Source organism: Cebus imitator, unplaced genomic scaffold, assembly GCF_001604975.1.
Source record: "Cebus imitator isolate Cc_AM_T3 unplaced genomic scaffold, Cebus_imitator-1.0 Scaffold27, whole genome shotgun sequence".
In the NCBI taxonomy this organism is placed as follows: domain Eukaryota; kingdom Metazoa; phylum Chordata; class Mammalia; order Primates; family Cebidae; genus Cebus; species Cebus imitator.
Window position 1 is genome coordinate 14324471 of NW_016107342.1, and position 19180 is coordinate 14343650.

General features: G+C 33.3%; 1 protein-coding gene across 3 annotated transcripts in view; it reads left to right on the top strand.

Annotated features, from left to right (window-relative positions):
• The window catches only part of LRP1B (LDL receptor related protein 1B), a 1911091-nt gene that overhangs the window by 1310526 nt on the left and 581385 nt on the right, over positions 1-19180 (top strand). For all 3 annotated transcript variants that reach the window (XM_017523186.2, XM_037736613.1, XM_037736614.1), the window contains exons 30-31: positions 448-622; positions 1439-1533. In XM_017523186.2, coding sequence (XP_017378675.1) covers positions 448-622; positions 1439-1533 — 270 coding nt within the window. The remainder of the gene's footprint in view (positions 1-447; positions 623-1438; positions 1534-19180) is intronic.

Here is a 19180-nt window from a genome sequence, read left to right on the forward strand (position 1 = left end):
TTTGTTTTAGTAACAAATTGGCACTTAAACATAAAATAGCCCATTTGTTGATGACCTACAAATACTTTCTCCTGACTAGAAAGATGTGCTACCACTGGAGCTGTTACTCTCATTTGAATTTTGGTCACCTTGGCTGATAAGACTGTTGTCTGTGTTTGCTCCTAAGTGTGTACTAGGGAATCATTGACTGTTACTGCTAATTGTTGCTTCAGGTTTTCAAATAGCTCGGCAGTAAGACGTTAATGATGATTCATTCCTTAAGAAGTTCTGAAAAAAAAAAAAAAAAAGAAGGTCTGATAAGGGAATGAGATTACAATCTTGTACGGATTTTAGCTAAAAAATTAAAGTGTAAATTAAATTTTCCCTTAGATAGAAAATAACTACTTGGGGAGCCAATAAAATGAAAAACTTCATTCACTTTTAAATCTTCTTTTTCCTGTTTTATAGATATTCAGAGTATCAGAGGGCTAGCAGTGGATTGGGTGTCACGTAATTTATACTGGATTAGCTCAGAATTTGATGAAACGCAAATTAATGTGGCAAGACTAGATGGCTCTTTGAAAACCTCAATTATCCATGGAATCGATAAGCCACAGTGTCTTGCAGCTCACCCAGTCAGGGGGTAAAGTATGATTATTTTTTTAAGTTTTTCCAAAATTTCATAGATCTTTGCTCTTTGCCCTGATTTTATATAAAATGTTGCTTGATTCAGAGGACATATATATAATAGCCATAGAGTCAAAAAAATTGAATATGGACACTATAAAAGAGATTCCTGGATAGAGTTTTGTTATCTGCAGATTATATATATCCTGCACCAACATATATATCTGGGACATATGTAAGATCTCATTAATTTATGTTGCTAAGAAATCACAGTTCTGAATAAAAAGAGATGTAAGAGAAAGTGGTTGATTTTATTTTGAAAGCCAGTGGTTAATGAAGTATGTACTGCATATTGGTATCATGGTATCAGTTTCTCCAGTCTTTTGGTTAGGCATCTTGTACCCTTAAGGGAGCTTGCATAGGGCTAAAAGAGATTCTTTCTAGTGCTTTCAATAGGAATACTACAAGTGAGTTTGTTACCCTCTATGGCATCTGATTTCTTCACAGCCAAGAGGATTTTATCTTGATGAATTACTTAAAAAGGAAAATAAGTTACTGTAGTCTTAGCTAAATATTCAGCCTTGAATGTAGCAGGAAAAGGAAATGAGATATTTTTTCTTCACTGACAGGAAAAAGCAAGAGTGATGCTTTTTTCTCAGGCAAATATGTAGGTTATTGCCAGCAAATGGCTGAATAATTTTGGATTTTTCTTAAGAGAAATAATCCTGAGTCAAGAATATAGCCTGATGTTTACTTTGTTTTTAGTGTATATTTCTACTCAGTGAGTAGGTGTACATCTAATATTTTCAATCCATATCTCTTTTGAATTAAGAAAACTCTACTGGACCGATGGAAACACAATTAACATGGCAAATATGGATGGCAGTAATAGCAAGATTCTGTTTCAGAATCAGAAGGAGCCAGTTGGTAAGTATTATTTTTAATAATTACCATGTTTTCATTGTGACAAACCTGTAGCTGTACAATATACATTTGATCTAGATCCTGAAAGAAAATTTTAAAGATTAGTAAAATAAGCAAATTCAAGAATTGATCAATTTCATTGAATCCATTGGGTTTATATTAGATTTATTAGTCAGGCTTCTCTAAAGGGACATAACTAATAGGATAAATGAACATACGAAGCGGGGTTTTTTAGGAGAATTGGCTCACAGGATCACAAGATGAAGTCTCAAGATAGGCCATCTGCAAGTTGAGGAGCCTGGAAGCCAGTCTGAATCCCAAAACCTCAAAAGTTAGAAAGCCGACAATGCAACCTTCACTCTGTAACCAAAGGCCGGAGAGCCCATGGCAAATCACTGGTGTGAGTCCAAGAGTCCAAAAGCTGATGAACTTGAAGTGTGAGGTTCAAGAACAGGAAGCATCCAGCATGGGAGAAAGATGGAGTCCAGAAGACTCACCAAGTCTGCTCTTTCCGTGTCTGCTTTTATACTAGCAGCTGTAGTGGTGCCCATCCAGAATGAGGGTGGCTCTGCTTCTCCCAGTCCACTGACTCACATGTTAATCTCCTTTGGCAGACACACCCAGGAACAATACTTTATATCCTGCGATCCAAACAAGTTGACCCTCAATATTAACCATCACATTAGGCAAGGAGGAAACATTCTTTATCTGGATAGGTAGATATATTTTTTAACATGATAATTTTTGCAATGTATTAAATAAGGAAGTTACATTAATTTAATGCAATCAATAAATCTCTTATTTTTACTGGTGAAATGTCTGATACAATGCTACGGTGGTAGTGTAACTACTGAGTCTTTTCCTGATTATCATTATTATGTCACTACTGATAATTATAAGAATTTGGGTTTCGATGTTTAATATTTAGTCTTTATTCATTCTGCAATGTGTTGATTTAGTTTCTTATTCTACCTTTGCCAACCATTGCAAATCATCAGATATAACATGATGACACTGACAGAGAACCTTGACTTGTTTCCAAGAAACTCTTTGAAAATATTAAGTATAAAATTTTTCTTAGAATATAGTATTTAACCCATTTGCATGTAGATAGATATCTATATTATAGTACTGTTTTGAAGCTTAATCACTTTTTCTTCATATTTTCTTGCATATCTTTGAGAAGCAAAAATTGTTACAAAGCCTATTTGTCATTTCAAAATACCTTTTAAAAATTTAGTAAAACCAAATTTTGATATTATTATAATAAAGATCCAAGTGATAGGATATATAACAGAAAAATCATCATTTTGCTTCAATTGAATGTTATATATTTTTTGAGTCTGGGGAAAAGAATCAATACGTCATAAAGCTTTTTGACAATTTTGTCTTTTTTTTAGAAATTCAGGGCTGCTTGAAGTAGCACATTTTTAATAGTGATGATTCAATAAAGCTGTAGTATCACTGTGATTTGCAATAAATAATTCTATTCATGTGGTCTATAGAATAAACCTCTGATATGAAATGATACTCTTAACAGCTCTTTTCTTTAGACTGTTTAAGATTTTTACATAATTGAAATTCAGGATTGTATTAGAAATTAAAGGCAAATTGAAATGCTAATACTTCTATGTGGAAGATGATGGAACAAAAGAAACAAGGGGTTCTACAAGATTAGGACCCATTCAAAGGATTTAATTCGGACTAAAGCAATTCAGTTGGTACTTATCTGGAATTGTTCAGAATATGTAATATTGAAAAATGAATATGATAGAAATAGCATAAGCAAATCAAGTACTTACATTGTAATTGGTGGTCATAGTTTATACCAAAATGTTAATTTATATGCTTATTTCTATAATGGTGAAGACCTTATTTTTTCTCATATAAAATATCCAGTTTCCTACTCAAAATATTTTTTTAAAAAGGTCTAACAGCTTATAATTAAAAAAAAATTTTTGAGAAGTACTAGTGTTACCTGTTCACAATTTATAGTTGGCCCCCCAGATGTTGTGCACCAAGTGATATTTTTAACTGCATAAGGATGATGATTCAACATTCAATAATATATATAAGATGTCTACTTTATTCAGCTATTATTATATTTGAAAAGTTTTTAAAAATAGATTTTCAAAATGATACTTCAAAAAAAGTTTGATTTATACAAAACATACTATTTTAGCATAACTGACTATACCTTAAATCAGTATTGAATATGGCTATGAGTCAAACATTCATTTATTCAATAAACAGATTTTTATTGAGTATCAGATTTTACACTAGGCCTGTGGATAAAAATTTGACACTGTCCTTTTCCTTAAGAGACACAGGAACCTAAATTATTTTAGATTCTATTAAGTAAATTTAACTATGTGCCCTTGAGCGAATTACTATTAGCTTGGTCTGCTTGGTTTTCTTATTCATATAATCAAGACAAAATGACTTTTTTTATAAAGTTCTCATGAGAACTGAATGAGAAAAATATATGAGGCAAAACATCTGGCCCTTAATAATAGAAACTGTCAGTAGTAGGAGTAGTATATGCATTAGGTCCAATGGTCTGGAATTCAAATGATCTGATTGTCTGTAGTATTAAGACTATAAGTGAGTTTAGTGAAGAACAAACACAATAGATTCCTTAGAAATGTAGCAGAGGAAATATATGTAACCAAGTGGGCCCCTGAAATGAGCAAATGTTTATACAAATGTGGGGATTTAACTCTGTACTGGTTTGCTGCTCATGCTAAGAGGCAAACAGGTTTAAGGTTAAGTGTCTTCTGGTAGCCTTCCACTTTAGCATGCTATTTGTTGAGCAGGTGCTAAGATTGACAGTCTCCCCAATGTTTAATGAAAAGTTGTGTTGTCCCTGTATAAATGTAATGCGGTTTTTGTTTTTTTTTTTTCACCTTTAAAGTAGTTCCAAAATCTGGATGCTCTGCAGCAATTCCCAAGCCTGTGATACACTGCCACACCTCTATCTACCCCAGACACCCTTATTTTAGATACCCTGAGTAAGAAAATCAGCAGATGAAGTTTTCCCTGCCTCTGTTCTCTGCCATCTCCCTACCATGAGCAACGTTGGTAGATTCCTAATATCTCCTTTGGTAACATTCACCATTTGAATTTGCCAATGCAAATTAAGTGAATTAAATTGTTCAAAGTCTACGTACAAGAAGAAAAAGAAAATTCAGAAACCCAGAAATTAGGGACAATATATATAGCAATTTTCACATACATATAAAACATTCTTTTGGCTGTGTTTGAAGGACAGCATAGTTGGGGAAAAACATTATTTGAGAAACCAAACAAGTCTGGGTATGAATCACTTATTTGATGCTTACTAACTCTGTGACTTTCAACAAATCTCTTACCTTTTCTAAGGCACAGTTGCATTATCTATAAATGGAGATAGTATCAAATTTTGTGGTTATTTTTAGAATTAATGGCTCATATGCAATATCTCGTTCTAGCAATTCCATACTTATATACTCTACAGAGTTTCTGTATATGTGTTCAAGAAAGTACATTAAATGATAATATAAAACAAATTTTAAAAGAGCCTACATTTTCATTAAAAGAGTAATGAGTAAATTAATGCAGCATTTCATTGCTAAATATCATATATACATACAGATGCATGTGCGTCTACATACATACACAAATACATATATGCACACATACATACATACATATATATGTAGGGAGGCTCAAACATTCCCTTTGAAGGTTTGAGTCTAAGTCTGCTGAAATAAATTGATAATAGATTAATAGAAAAAAAAGGCATACAAACATATTAAAGTGCACTTGGATACAGGAGCCCTGCAAACATGAAACTCTAAAAAGAGCCATGTGACCAGGTGTGGTGGCTCATGGCTGTAATCCCAGCACTTTGGGAAGCTGAGGAAGGTGGATCACCTGAGGTCAGGAGTTTGAGACCAGCCTGGCCATCATGGTGAAACTCCATCTCTACTAAAAATACATAAAAATATTAGCCCAGCATGCTGGCAGGTGCCTGTAATCTGAATTACTCAGGAGGCTGAGGCAGGAGAATTGCTTGAACCCAGAATGTGGAGGTTGCAGTGAGCCAAGATCCAGCCTGGGCAACAACAGCAAAACTCCATCTCATAAATGAATCAATGAATGAATGAATGAATGAGAGAGAGAGATGTGACTGAAGTTTTTATACTGTACAGAAAGGAATAGAAACTTGGAGCATGGCAGTAGGTTATAGAAGGGAAAGAGGAGAAAATACGTGGCAAGCAAAGGTTATCTTTTTGCAGGTGAAGTCTCACAGGTGGCAGCCCTTAAAAAGAGTAGATGGCAGCCCGTGGTAAAAGTTTCTCTGTCAGACCTGTAATAATGTCAGATGTTTAGTTTCCTTTTCCTGTGAGTTAAGTTTTTTCTGTCTCCAGATAATGCAGATAAGAAGGCCTCAGAGAAATCTCTTACATCTATGTTTTACTTCACTAATGTAGATTTTCTCAACGGATGCAAGTCTTCCCTACAAAGGACAGCTTTTTGGAACTATTCCTGTGTCTACAGCCCCTCTGAGTAGTCATTTCAACATAGGCCAAAGAAGTATATTTTAGAGTGGCAATTTTCGTTTCCTTCACATACGTCTCAAAACCATTGAGAAAAGTTATTAGCAGAATGTTGCTTATGTGCTTATAGTATGATAACATTTGTATAATTTCAAGGTGAAACACAAAATATTAATATATGTTGTTTCTGGATATACTTATTTAAAAACTATAGAAATAAGTGAACTGGAAATCAACCTACCAATTTTATAATAGCAGTTGATTTGGGGAAGGATCAATAATGACATCTGAAAGAGAACTTTCATCTTTGTCAAAGGTAATTTTAACAGTATTAGTAAAATTTAGTTCATGTTTAACAAAAGGATTCAAATTAAGTATAAGGAAATGTTAGTGACGTTCAATTCTGGGTAGTGAATTCCTGAGCTTATTTTCACCTTCTTTCCTGAGTTGGATCTGGCTCCTCAAAATGTTACCAAACGATCTGATATTTAGACACAGCTGACTTTCTTCTTCATGGTGATAAAGGAGAACACTAAACTGGTCAAGGCTTTGTAGTATCTAAGAGAGAAAAGGGCGAAAATGAAATTGTAATTGAGATTTTAAAGTCTGGTTTAAGGCAAGTCCTTCAAATGACGGTGTGGTTAGAATTGAGTAAGGATCATTATATAAAAATTTCAGACTGGATAGAACAGCAAAAAGATTCTGAGGGGAAGTGGTTTGAAGAGTCTTAAGTTACAAAATGTTGTTTGATGCTTTTTTGCTGAAAAATTGGCAAGTCTGTCAAGAAGATCTTGAAATAAACAGTAATATTAGCTGCAACTTTTATCTTCCTTGGAAATAATTTCTTGGACTAGTAATGTTATGCCATTGAAAACAGTGAAATACTAAAGCCGTGTTAGGATAGACAGCAGGTTGTGCTTATGGTTTTGATTCTCATTTATAAAATTAAGCCTTTGTTTCAGGGATTTTTTTAACCCCTTTAAAACACATTGAACATATATTTTGTAAAAAATGTGTACACTAATGTGTTCTTTCACCAGCTGACTCTGAAAAATTGAGCCCAGATAGTCAGAGTTCTACCAGAGAAAGCAAGCCAATTATTTGTGTGTATATATGTATATACAGTAAGTCACCACTTAACATCATCAGCCTGTTCTTGGAAACTGTGAGTTTAAAGCCAAAAGACATATAAAGAAAAAAATTTCACCACAGGCTCATTAATATAAATAAGAGCTGTTTCTCTAGCATATATCTGGCCACAAAAACATTAACAGATTTTTAAATAAAAAAAAAAGCAATTGTAATATTAAGCAATGAAATAGATGTGAGCCATACATACATTTAAGAAAGACAAATAAAAACATCTAAGATTTTAACCCCTTTTTGGTGAATCAGTAAGTGATGGTGGTCATAGTTGTTGTGGGCTAAACCAAGAGATAAATGTTTGCCAAGTGAAAATTGTAAAGAGCACCTCCTATTGCCATATAGTTTAAAACCAAACAATAACAATTGGCAGGCTTGCTGAGTACTTTCATATTACATCATTTATTGTTGTGGATTTGTGTGATTATTGTGTACTTTACAAACTTTGACAATAATTCACATTTATTCATTTTCTAACCTATTTATTCCAGTTTAAGGTCACTGGAGCCCATCCTGACAGCTTAGAAAACAAGGTGGGAACCAACGCTGGAGAAGACACTATTTAATCGCAGGGCACATTCATATATACACACACCCTCACTTATATTGGGACAATCTTTTTCTAACTGATGCATAATGATAATGCATAATGTGAAATGCATGTGATATTTTGATACATGCATACAATGGGTAAAGATTAAATCAAGGAAATTGAGATATCCATTGCCACAAAAGTGTAACTTTTCTTTGCATTGGGAACATTTCTTCTCTTCTAGCTATTTCAAGCTAGACAATACATTACTGTTAACCATAGTCACTCTACTGTACTATCAAACAGTAGATCTTATTCTTTTTAACTGTACTTTTGTACCCATTGATCAAACTTGATTCATCTCCCTCCTCCTCTGTACCTTCTCCATCCTCTTGTAACCACCAATCAACTCTCTACCCACATGAGATCTACTATTATAACATCCATATATGCGGGAGAACATGTGGTATTTGTCTTTCTGTGTCTCACCTATTTCTCTTAACATAATGACCTGGTGCTCCATACATGTTGTAAATAACAGAATTTATTTCTTTTTTATGGCAGAATAATATTCTATTGTATGTATGTACCTCATTTTGTTTATCCATCCAGCTAATGATGGACACTTAACATTGATTTCAAATCATGATTGTTGTGAATAGTGTTGCAATTGACACACTAGTGCAGGTATCTCTTTATATACTGAATTTCTTTCTTTTGTATACATACTCAGTAGTGAGATTGCTGAATCACCTGGTAGCTCTATTTTTAGACTTTTGAAGAACCTTCATACTGCTTTCTATAGTGGCTATAAAGTGCTCCCTCAATATACATAGGGGATTGGTTCCAGGACCACCCACGTATACCAAAATCCACACATACTCAGATTGTGCTGTTAGCCCTGCAGGAGTGTGTACACAAAAAGTTGGCCCTTCAAATATGTGGGCTTTGCATCCTTTGAATACCCTATGTTTTCAATGTGTATTTGAAAAAAAAAATATCACATATAAGTGAACCCATGCAATTCAAACCATTGTTGATTGAGGGTCAACTGTATTAAATTACATTCCCACCAACAATGTAGGCGTATTCCCATTTCTTCATCTCCTACCAGCTACTGTTATTTCTTGTCTTTTTGATAATACCCATTCCGACTGGGGTGAGGTGATATCCCATTGTAGTTTTGAGTGACATTACCCTGATGGTTAGTGATGTTCAACATTTTTTCATATACTTGTTAGCCAATTGTATGTCTTTTTTTTTTTTGAGACATGCCTATTCAGATAATTTGCCCATTTTAAAATCACATTATTTGTTATTTTGCTATTGAATTGAGTTCCCTGTATATTTTCGTTATTGATATCTTGTCAAATGGATAGTTGTAAATATTTTCTCCCATTCTTTAGATTTGCTATTCTCTTTGTTGATTGTTTCCTTTTGCTGTGCAGAAACCTTTTTGTTTCATGTAATCCTATTTGCTGTTTCTGGTTCTGTTACCTGTGCTTTTGAAAGCTTGCCAAAAGAATAATTGCCCAGATCCATGTCCTGAAGTATTTCCCAAACATTTTCTTTCAAGAATTTCATAGTTTTACATCTTAGATTCAAGTCTTTAATCCATTTTGATTTGACTTTTGTATATGGTGAGAGATAGGAGTCTAGTCTCATTCTTCTGCATAAGGATATCTAATTTTCCCAGCACCATTTATTGAAGAGACTGTCCTTTCTGTAATGTATGTTATTGGTGCCTTTATCAAAAATGTATTGTCTGTAAGTGTATGGATTTATTTCTGAGCTCTCTAGTGTGTTCCATTGCTCTCTATGTCTGTTTTTATGCCAGTACCATTCTGTTTTTGTTTACTATGTCTTTATAGTACATTTTGAAGTCAAGTAGTGTGATGCCTCCAGCTTTATTTATTTGCTTAAATTGCTTTGGCTATTTGAAGTCTTTTGTGGTTCTATAACATCATTGGTATTTTTATAGAGATTGCATATAATCTGTAGGTAGCTTTGGATAGTATTAACATTTTACCAATATGAATTCTTCCACTCCATAAACATGGAATAGCTTTACTTTTTTGTGTATGTTCTTCAATTTCTTTCATCAGTAGTTTATTGTTTTCTTTGTAGAGATCTTTTATTTCTTTGGTTACGTTTATTTCTAGGTCTTTTATATTTTTTGTAGCAATTGAATATGGGATTGCTTTTTTAAATCTCTTTTTCAATTTGCTCACTGTTGTTTTATATAAATGCCATTGATTATTGTATGATAAATCCTTTAACATTATTGGATTTATCAGTTCTAATAGATTTTTGGCGGGAACCTTAGATTTTTCTAAGTATAATATCATGCCTCTTAAAACAAGAATAGTCTGTCTCCTTTCCAGTTTGCTAGAATGTCCAGTTCTATGTTGAAAAAAAAAGTAGTAATAGAAGTATCCTTGTTTTGTTCCAAAACAGAGGAAAAGCTCTCAATTTTTCTCCACTCAGTACAATGTTAGCGTTGGATTTACTATATATGGTCTTCATTGTTTTGATATCTGATTATTTTATACCCAGTTTACTGAGAAAATTTTTTTTTTATCATAAAGTGACGTTGAATTTTTTAAAATGCTTTTTCATCTAAGAAAATGATATGATTTTTTGTCCTTCATTCTGTTAATGTGATTTATCAAATTTATTAATTTGCATAGGTTGAACCATCCTTGTATCACTGGAATGATTTCCACTTGATTGTGGTGAATAATCTATTTAATATGTTGTTGAATTTGGTTTGCTAGTATTTTGTTAAAGATTTTTGCATCTATGTTTATTGGGGATATAGTTTTCCTAGGTTTTGTCATGTCTTTGTCTGGTTTTAACATCAGGGAAATAGTGGCCTCTTAGAATGACTTTGACAGTATATTCTCCTCTTCAATTTTTTGAAATACTTTGAGTAGAATTGGCATTAGTTCTTATTTAAATGTGTAGTATAATTTACTAGTGAAGCCGTCAGGTCCTGGAGTTTTCTTTGATGGAGTATATTTTATTCTCATTTAATCTCATTACTCATTACTGGCCTGTTTGGCTTTTCTATTTCTTCATGGTTCAATTGTGGTAGGTTGTATGTGTTCAGAAATTTATCCATTTATTCTAGGTTTTCCAATTTGTTAGTGTTTAGTTGTTCAAAATAGTCTCTAGTTATTCTTTGTATTTATGTGGTATCAACCATTAGGTCTCCTTTTTTATTTGTTCCTGATTATTTGTCTTTTCTCTTTTTTCCTTTATTAGTCTAGCTAAAGATTTGTCAATTTTGTCTTTTAAAAAACAGTTTTTTATGTCATGTATCTTTTGTATTATGTTTTTAGTCTCAATTTTATTTCTGTTCTAATCTTTATAATTATTATTATTTTACTACTTTTGGGATTGGTTTATTCCTGCTTGTCTAGTTCCTTAAGGTGCATCATTAGGTTGTCCATTTGAGACCTTTTAACTTTTCTATGTAGGTGTTCATTGCTGTAAACTTCCCTGCTTTTGCTTTATAGCATAATTTTGGTATGTTTTGTTTCCAGTTTTATTTGTTTCATGAAATTTTTAAAATTTCCTTTTTATTTCTTCATTGACCCATTGATTAGTCAGGAGCATGTTGTTTAATTGTCATGTATTTGTATTGTTTCCAAAGTTCCTCTTATTTTTGAGTTCTAGTTTTATTCCATTGTGGTCAGAGAAGATACTTGATAATACAATTTTGACTTTTTTGAAGTTGTTGAGACTTATTTTGTGGCCTCACATATAGTGTATTCAGGAAAATGTTCCATGTGCTGATCAGAAAAATGTATATTCTGGAGCTGTTGGACAAAATACGCTGTAAATGTCAGTTAGATTCATTTGACCTAGAATGTAGTTTAATGCCACTTTTTCTTGGTTGATTTTCTGTCTGAATGATCTGTCAATTACTGAGATGAGGTGTTGAATTCCTCCACTATTATTGTGTCACAGTCCATCTCTTTCTTTAGATTTATTAGTGTTTGCTTTATATATTTGGATACATTGGTATTGGATGCATATATATACAGAATTGTTGTATGCTACTACTGAATTGACATCTTTTTAACTATAAAGAGACCTTCTTTGTCTCTTTATAAGTTTCACTTAAAGTCTGTCTTATCTGATATAAGAATAGTTACTCCTGCTCTGCTTTTGATTTCTATTTACATAGGATATCTATTTACATAGGATATCTTTTTCCATCTCTTTACTTTCAACTTATGTGTGTCTTTTTATAGGTGAAATGAGTTTCTTACAGGTAGCATATAGCTGGATCTTTTAAAAAAAATTCATTCAGCTGCTTTATATCTTTAAATTGGAGTATTTAATTCATATACATTCAATATTATTTTTGATAGGTAAGGAATTACTACTGACATTTTGTTACTTGTTTTTAGAGTATTATGAATTTGTCTTTATACTTCCTTTTAGCAATGAGTTTTAGACCTTCAAATGTTCTCTTTTTGCAAATTAACATCTTTTTTTTTTTTGATAGATTGAAGAATTCCCTTTAGAATTCTTTTGTAAGTTGGATTTAGTGATTGTGAGTTCCCTCAGCTTCTGTTTGTATGAGAAAGACTATATTTCTCTTTCATGTTTGAAGGAAAGCTTTCTGAGTACGATATCCTTGTTCAACAGCTTTTTTCTTCCGGCAATTTAAATATGCCACCCCACTCTCACCAGACCTATACGGTTTCCATTGAGAAGTCTATTGCCAAGTGAATTGGAGCTCATTTATGTGTTATTTGCTGCTTTTCTCTTGATGCTTTATATCCTTGTTTTGTCCTTAACCTTTGAGAATTTGATTATTATATGCTATGGGATATTGTTATTTGGGTTGGATCTCTTTCGTGATCTCTGACCTTTCTATAACCAGATATTTTTATCTTTGTCTAGGTTTGGTAAGTTTTCTGTTATTATTTCTTTGAGTTATTATTTCTTTTCTACCCCTTGCTCTTTGTCAATTCCCCCATATGCTAATAATGCTTAGATTTACACTTTTGAGGTTATTCTCTATATCTTGTAGGTATTCTTCATTCATTTTAATTATTTTTCTTTGTTATCCTTTTACTGTGTGTTTTCTGATAGTCTGTCTTTGAGCCTCCTTATTTTCTTCTGCTTGATCCATTCTGCTGTTGAGAACCTCTGGTGCATTTTTAGTTCAGCAAACATGTTTCTCATTTCTAAGACTTCTGTTTGATTTGTTAAGTTATTACTTTAATCTTTGTTTCTTGCTCTGATAAATTTCTGAATTGAGTTTCCATACTACCTGGGAGTTCAGTGAGTTTCTTGAGAGCTACCATTTTGAATTCTTGGTCTGAGAGCTCACAAATTGCTGTCTCATTAGGGTTAGTCACTGGCTCTGTGTTTTGTCCATCTGAGGAGGTATTGGTTCCCTGTTTGCTGTTGTTTCTTGTGGATGTATATCTATAACTTTCCACTGAAGGCCTTTACTTGTGTCTGACTCGTATTGGTCTTTCTAGGGTATGTTTGCGAGTGTCTTTGTAATCACTTGTAAATCCACTTAATCACAGATTGATACCTTTTTTGGCATTAGTTGGCTTCTTAATCCCAAATTTGCCTTGGCTCTCACAAGTGATCAGAACATTTCTGGTCCTGAATAGGAGTGGAGTTCCTAAGCGGAATACCCCAGCTCTGCAGGAGACTGGTGGGGTTTCATGCTTAGACTCTTCATTGAGATTGCCTCCTTCAGTACATTGTGGCTGAATAGCTATTCTTATTTGGTGTCCGCTAAGATAAATAACAGTGTTTCACAGGCTGGAGTTTCTAATCTCACCTCTCCTCTTTGACTCTAGCTGCCATCAGGGTTTTCTCCCTACAGGCCCTCATGATTCTTCCTGTGGGTCAAGACAGTAATAGTTTTCTTAAAAGAGAATCTAAGATGCTGGGGAAGCTGGCTGTTTCCCTTGATCTCACTTTTTCCTTGTAGAAACCATGAGTCTAGAAGGAATCATTAATGCATGGTGCCTGGCAGATTGAGGGAGGGGCATTATGAATAGAAAGGCCCATTTCTCTTACTGTTTGCTCAGAGTTTTTTACTTCTCTCTGACTTCAGGGATCATCACAGCCTCAGATTTGAGTTTCTGGGTATTGCTATAGATCATCTTGGCACTGAATAACTATTTTTGGTTTTCTGTTGGGGAGAGTGAAGCCATCTGGCTTCTACTCTGCAATTTTGATGATGTGAGTCTCTTTAACTGGGACAATTTAAACATGCCAATTAACCTAACATGCACGTTTTTGGGATGTGGGAAGAAACCAGAGCACTCAGAGAAAACCCACACAGACATAGGGAAAATAGGAAAAGTCCACACAGAGAGTGGCCCCAGGTGGGAATCATTTCTATTTTTGTCAGTGTTATACCAAAATGTTCTTCAAGGACCTGCTGTACATATATACATACATATATGTTATTTGTTGCAAAATTTTGACTTATGAGATCCTGAAAACTGACTAGGCAAATCTGAAATCCTTGGACAGGCTATGACTAAAGATATGCTTGTCACTCTCAGGCAGGAGCCGAAGCTGCAGACCACAAGCTCAGTTTCTTTGTCAGGGAGACCTCAATTCTGTTCATAAGGCCTTTCAACTGATTGAATCAGGACCATCCAGATTTTTGAGAAAAATCTCCCTCACTTAAAGTCACCTGATTACAGATGGTTATCACATCTGCAAAATACTTCCACAGCAACACCCGGGATATTGTTTGATTGAATAACTGGGGATCACAGCCTAGCCCTAAAAGTATCATCACAAGTTTTGAACACAAATTTTCTGTAGTTTATTCACTGATGCATATCCTTACAAGTGTGGTAGTTGTATATATGTTGGTCCAAACATTGATCTCCATAACTGTTTACCTAAAATCTAAACAAGAGCTCTATTAAAATAAAGAAAAAAAATTCTACAATTGGCTCCTCTTTTTAAAGTCTAAATTCATCAAAATATACGAATTATGATTATGTTACTACTAATAATGTACACAGCTACTATGTTAATGTATTATGTTAGGCTCTGTTAATGATACAGAAGACTTTATATAATACTGGCTTTGCAATGTTTACATCCTGATGAGAAAAAACTTAACAAAACATAAGAACATGGTGAAGATCCACATGTTGGTTTGTATGCATGTGGGAGTCTTGAACAAAAAAACTGAAAAAAAAAGAGAGTTCCTATAATGTGCCAGTTACTAAGAGACAACATGAATGAAAGTGATATGAACAGTTTCCCCATGGAGTTTACAATCTAAAGGAAGTGCAATGTGACCAAAGCTTCCCACTCCAGCCGTATTTCCCTTCTTTGATATTTTCCCAATTTTTAAGCTGCTTTCACCAATATTACAGTTTAACAAGTTATTCCTTTGCCCAGAAATTTCTCCCATCTCCTCTCAGTGTAGTTCGCTAACTTCTCTCTAATAAGCCAAGTGTTATTTTCCAAGTTCCCTTCCCTGACCTCTGTGACCAGGCTAAAGTCTCCTAAATATACTTTTAGAACTGTATTTGACTTTTTAGCTCTATTATCATTTAAGTTTTTAATTTGTTTGTTGAATGTATATGATTACCTACTGCCTCATCAACTAAAAGGGAAGCACTACAAATCTAGGGACCATATCTTATTTACCATTATATCTCCAACTTACAGCACAGTTTAGGCATGTAAGTAGATTTTCAGTAAGTATTTGTCGAATGAAGTGAAAACTGTTTTCCATCCTATGGGAGGAGTCTCTACAGCATTGACTAAACCTCAGATTTATTGATATGACTCAGTTAAGTAAAATTAATTTGTGAATGTGTGATATTTAGAAAGAATATTTACACTGGAAGTGAATACTTTGTGACCTAGATATGAATGTATGTTGCATTTCATTTGATATATCTGAGGAGTAAAAAACAGATCAAAGTGATCTCAGGTTTATTTTTGTACCATTATTTTTTTCAAAGTATGATGTACAAATACTATGTATATGTACCTGGGTTGCTGTGTAAGTACATGACTAGCTAGGAAGAAGAAGTTGGAAATGTTATATTTCTAAATTTTCTTCTCTATTTATTCATCTTGCTGTTTCTCCAGCTTCCTCTGCCTAACTCTGTGGCTATCGGGTTCTTATTAGCACCTCAATGACAGATTTCTCATAAAATTAAAGAAAAGGCAAAAATAAATATAGTTATGTTATCTACTTATTGACAAACCTTCTTATCACAGGGAATAATGATGAAATAAAAAATTTACAGTAATCCCTCATTTATTTAAACCTTATTAATTGTAATTTTTGATCTATTGCAACAGGCTTCATATGGATTAAACCAGATTAAAAGTACATAGTAACTTTTTTAAAAAAGTTAGAGTATTTTCACTGTGTAGGCCTCAACCATTTTCTTAAAATGTATTTAATAGCTTATATTTCTTACTAATTTAGAGAAAATACTGAAGAATTTCAGATTATTGTGTTTCCTACTTTTTTTTAAATCTTTTTTGTTATTTTTTTTAACTTTTATTTTAAGTTCGGGTGTACATGTGAAGGTCTGTGATATAGGTACACTTGTGTCATGGGAGTTTGTTGTTTGGATTATTTCATCTCCCAGCTATTAAACCTAATACTCAATAGCTATATTTTTCTGTTACTCTCCTTCTCTCCTCCCACCTTCCACTCTCAAGTAGACCCCAGTGCCTGTTGTTCCCTTCTTTGTGTTCATGAGTTCTCATCATTCAGCTTTCACTTATAAATGAGAACATGTAATATTTGGTTTTCTGTTCCTGCAGTAGTTTGCTAAGGATAATATTTTGCTATTATTTTTTCTGTTTTTCTTAATAATTTAGCATTGTGATGCAAATAATTGGATAAAATATTTTTGGGTTTTATATGTAAACTGAAACTACTATTTAATGTAGAATTAAAGTTGTTTCATAAGGAAATACTTGACATAGGATATTTGAAATACTCTAAGGAGTCCATGTCATGGTAATACCACTTTAAAGGATTCTTTTAGAACTATTCCACTGAGTGACTTCTAAAATGGAACTTTACAGTACTGTGAGTGTATATATGAATGTGTGAAAAAATAAATACAAACCTGTTGTTGCTGGCATACATGATCATAACACCATGAACTGCTTAAATACATAAGGACATTAATCACTGCATTATTTACTCACTGTAATTTCATTTACTTATTGCAGGCAATTATTGTAACTGTTATTTAATGATGAGTCTGTGTGAGCTCTGGTTCAAACTTCCTACAGTACTCCTTAAATTTCAGTGAAGAAAATTAAACAGTTAAGAAGAGCTACCCCAGTTGAATTTCTTCTCATGCACATTTTTGTTAGATTATGCATTTTATTTATTTTTCCCAAAAATGTGAGGAGTAAACACTATATTCTGCCTGGTAGAGATGGAGAAGCATTAATTAGCTCATAGCAATTATTACTTAACACCCTTTATAGTACCTGTATTCTCATCATGAAGCCACACCTTTGTGTCTGCATGTACTTTTATCCTGAGATCTTTGATACGATAGAACCATGATCACTCTGGCAATAAAAATAATATAATTATAGTGATGACTTTTTAAGCACTTGCAATATGTCAGCCACTTGCAAAATGCTTTGCATTAATCATCTTATAACAATCATCTCTGGAAGAAGTTTTTTTTTTGTTTCCTTTATAGATTCAGAAACTGAGTCTTATTGAAAGAATGCCGTTGTCTACAATGAAAGTTTGGTTTCAAATCCAAGTTTATTTGCTTCTGAAACCATATTAAATCTTAACCATTATGCTGTGCCCAGAGAGGTCGATTTCTTGGAGTAATTACTTGACCTCAGCACAGATCAGAGAATAAAACTGACAGTTTTCAATTATGGAATGTGGGAAAGAGAAAACCTCTAACAAGCATACTCCTGAGAACTGTAGTCCCAGTTAGGACACAACAGTTGACTATTCTAAGCAGCCAGGAGTATGCAAGGAACAACTTCACCTCTGTGCCAATTGTCCCTCGCAATTATTTCTGAGTCTTTGAATGTTTTGAAATGGCAATGACACTGATACACCAGACTTTCTAGTTTGAGGGATTGTTAAGTATGAGGAATTGTTCTTATATTGTACTTTGCTGACTTCTGTTGTTTGTTTGCTGTTAAATCCATGTGCGATATACTTAAAATAGAAGTACATCATAATTATATGAAAATACTGATTGTGGCATTTTATGAATGTATGTCACTGAAGACTGAGTAATTGCAGCCTTCAGGTAATTTAGGCTAAATAATTTTGCTTCTATTAAATATAAATCAACATCAGCATTCCAGTTATCCATTGTTGAGGTAAATAATGGCAATTAAGATTTATTGCTCAGTATTGGATACATTAAATGCTTAGAGCAGTCTACATATCATAGGATTTTAGTTTACTACTTACAGTGGTTTCTAAGTTTAAAATGTCTTTATATTATAAATTTTATCCTTTAAGCCTCATATAAAGCAAGTTGGCTTGTCAATCAACATTATCCTTCATGGCTATTCTTAGGAATCTTTTATTCTATATATTTTTTATTTTTTTGGTGTTTCCCCTTTATTTTCAATGTAATCTCAATTGAAAGTTACTTGTTTACTTAAACTTGAAGTATGTCTTCTTGAAATCTACCAGGTATTTTCTATTATTTCATCATTTGAACTCATACAACTATATAAAGTAGATTGTGAATTATATTTGTATATAACATTCATAAGCACATCAAAAATAATTTAAGGAACCTTATTTTTTAGAAGTAAAAACTTTTTAAAAAGTCCTAGATATGTTTCTTTACTCAATATAATGTATTTCTGTTATTGATAGATGCTTATTACTCAGCACAATCACTTTTATTATGTAGGAAGCACATTTCATATTTAAGACTGCACATCTGAAAAGAAATGTTACAAATAAGTTACAAAAAAAGGCCAGAGGAATTGACAAACTAATATTATAATTACACATGTGAACACATATACATAATTTAAATATATTACACTTTCCTCTGATTATTCATTTACTCATTTATTCAAATGTTACTAAATTGGGGGACCCGGGAAGGTAATTCTTTTAAAAGGTTATGAAGTGTACCCTAGGTACTAGACCCTTAAAATAAAATCTGGTACCATCCTCAAGGAGAATAGAGTTCAGTGAAGGAAAAAGTCACAGATAATTACAAGCCATTTGAGTGAGATTTTTAGTAGAGTTAAATGAAGCAAAAATACTCAATGTTTTTCATGAGTACTATGTTCATCATACTCATAAGATAGGTATGGCCGGGCGCGGTGGCTCAAGCCTGTAATCCCAGCACTTTGGGAGGCCGAGGCGGGTGGATCACAAGGTCAAGAGATCGAGACCATCCTGGTCAACATGGTGAAACCCCGT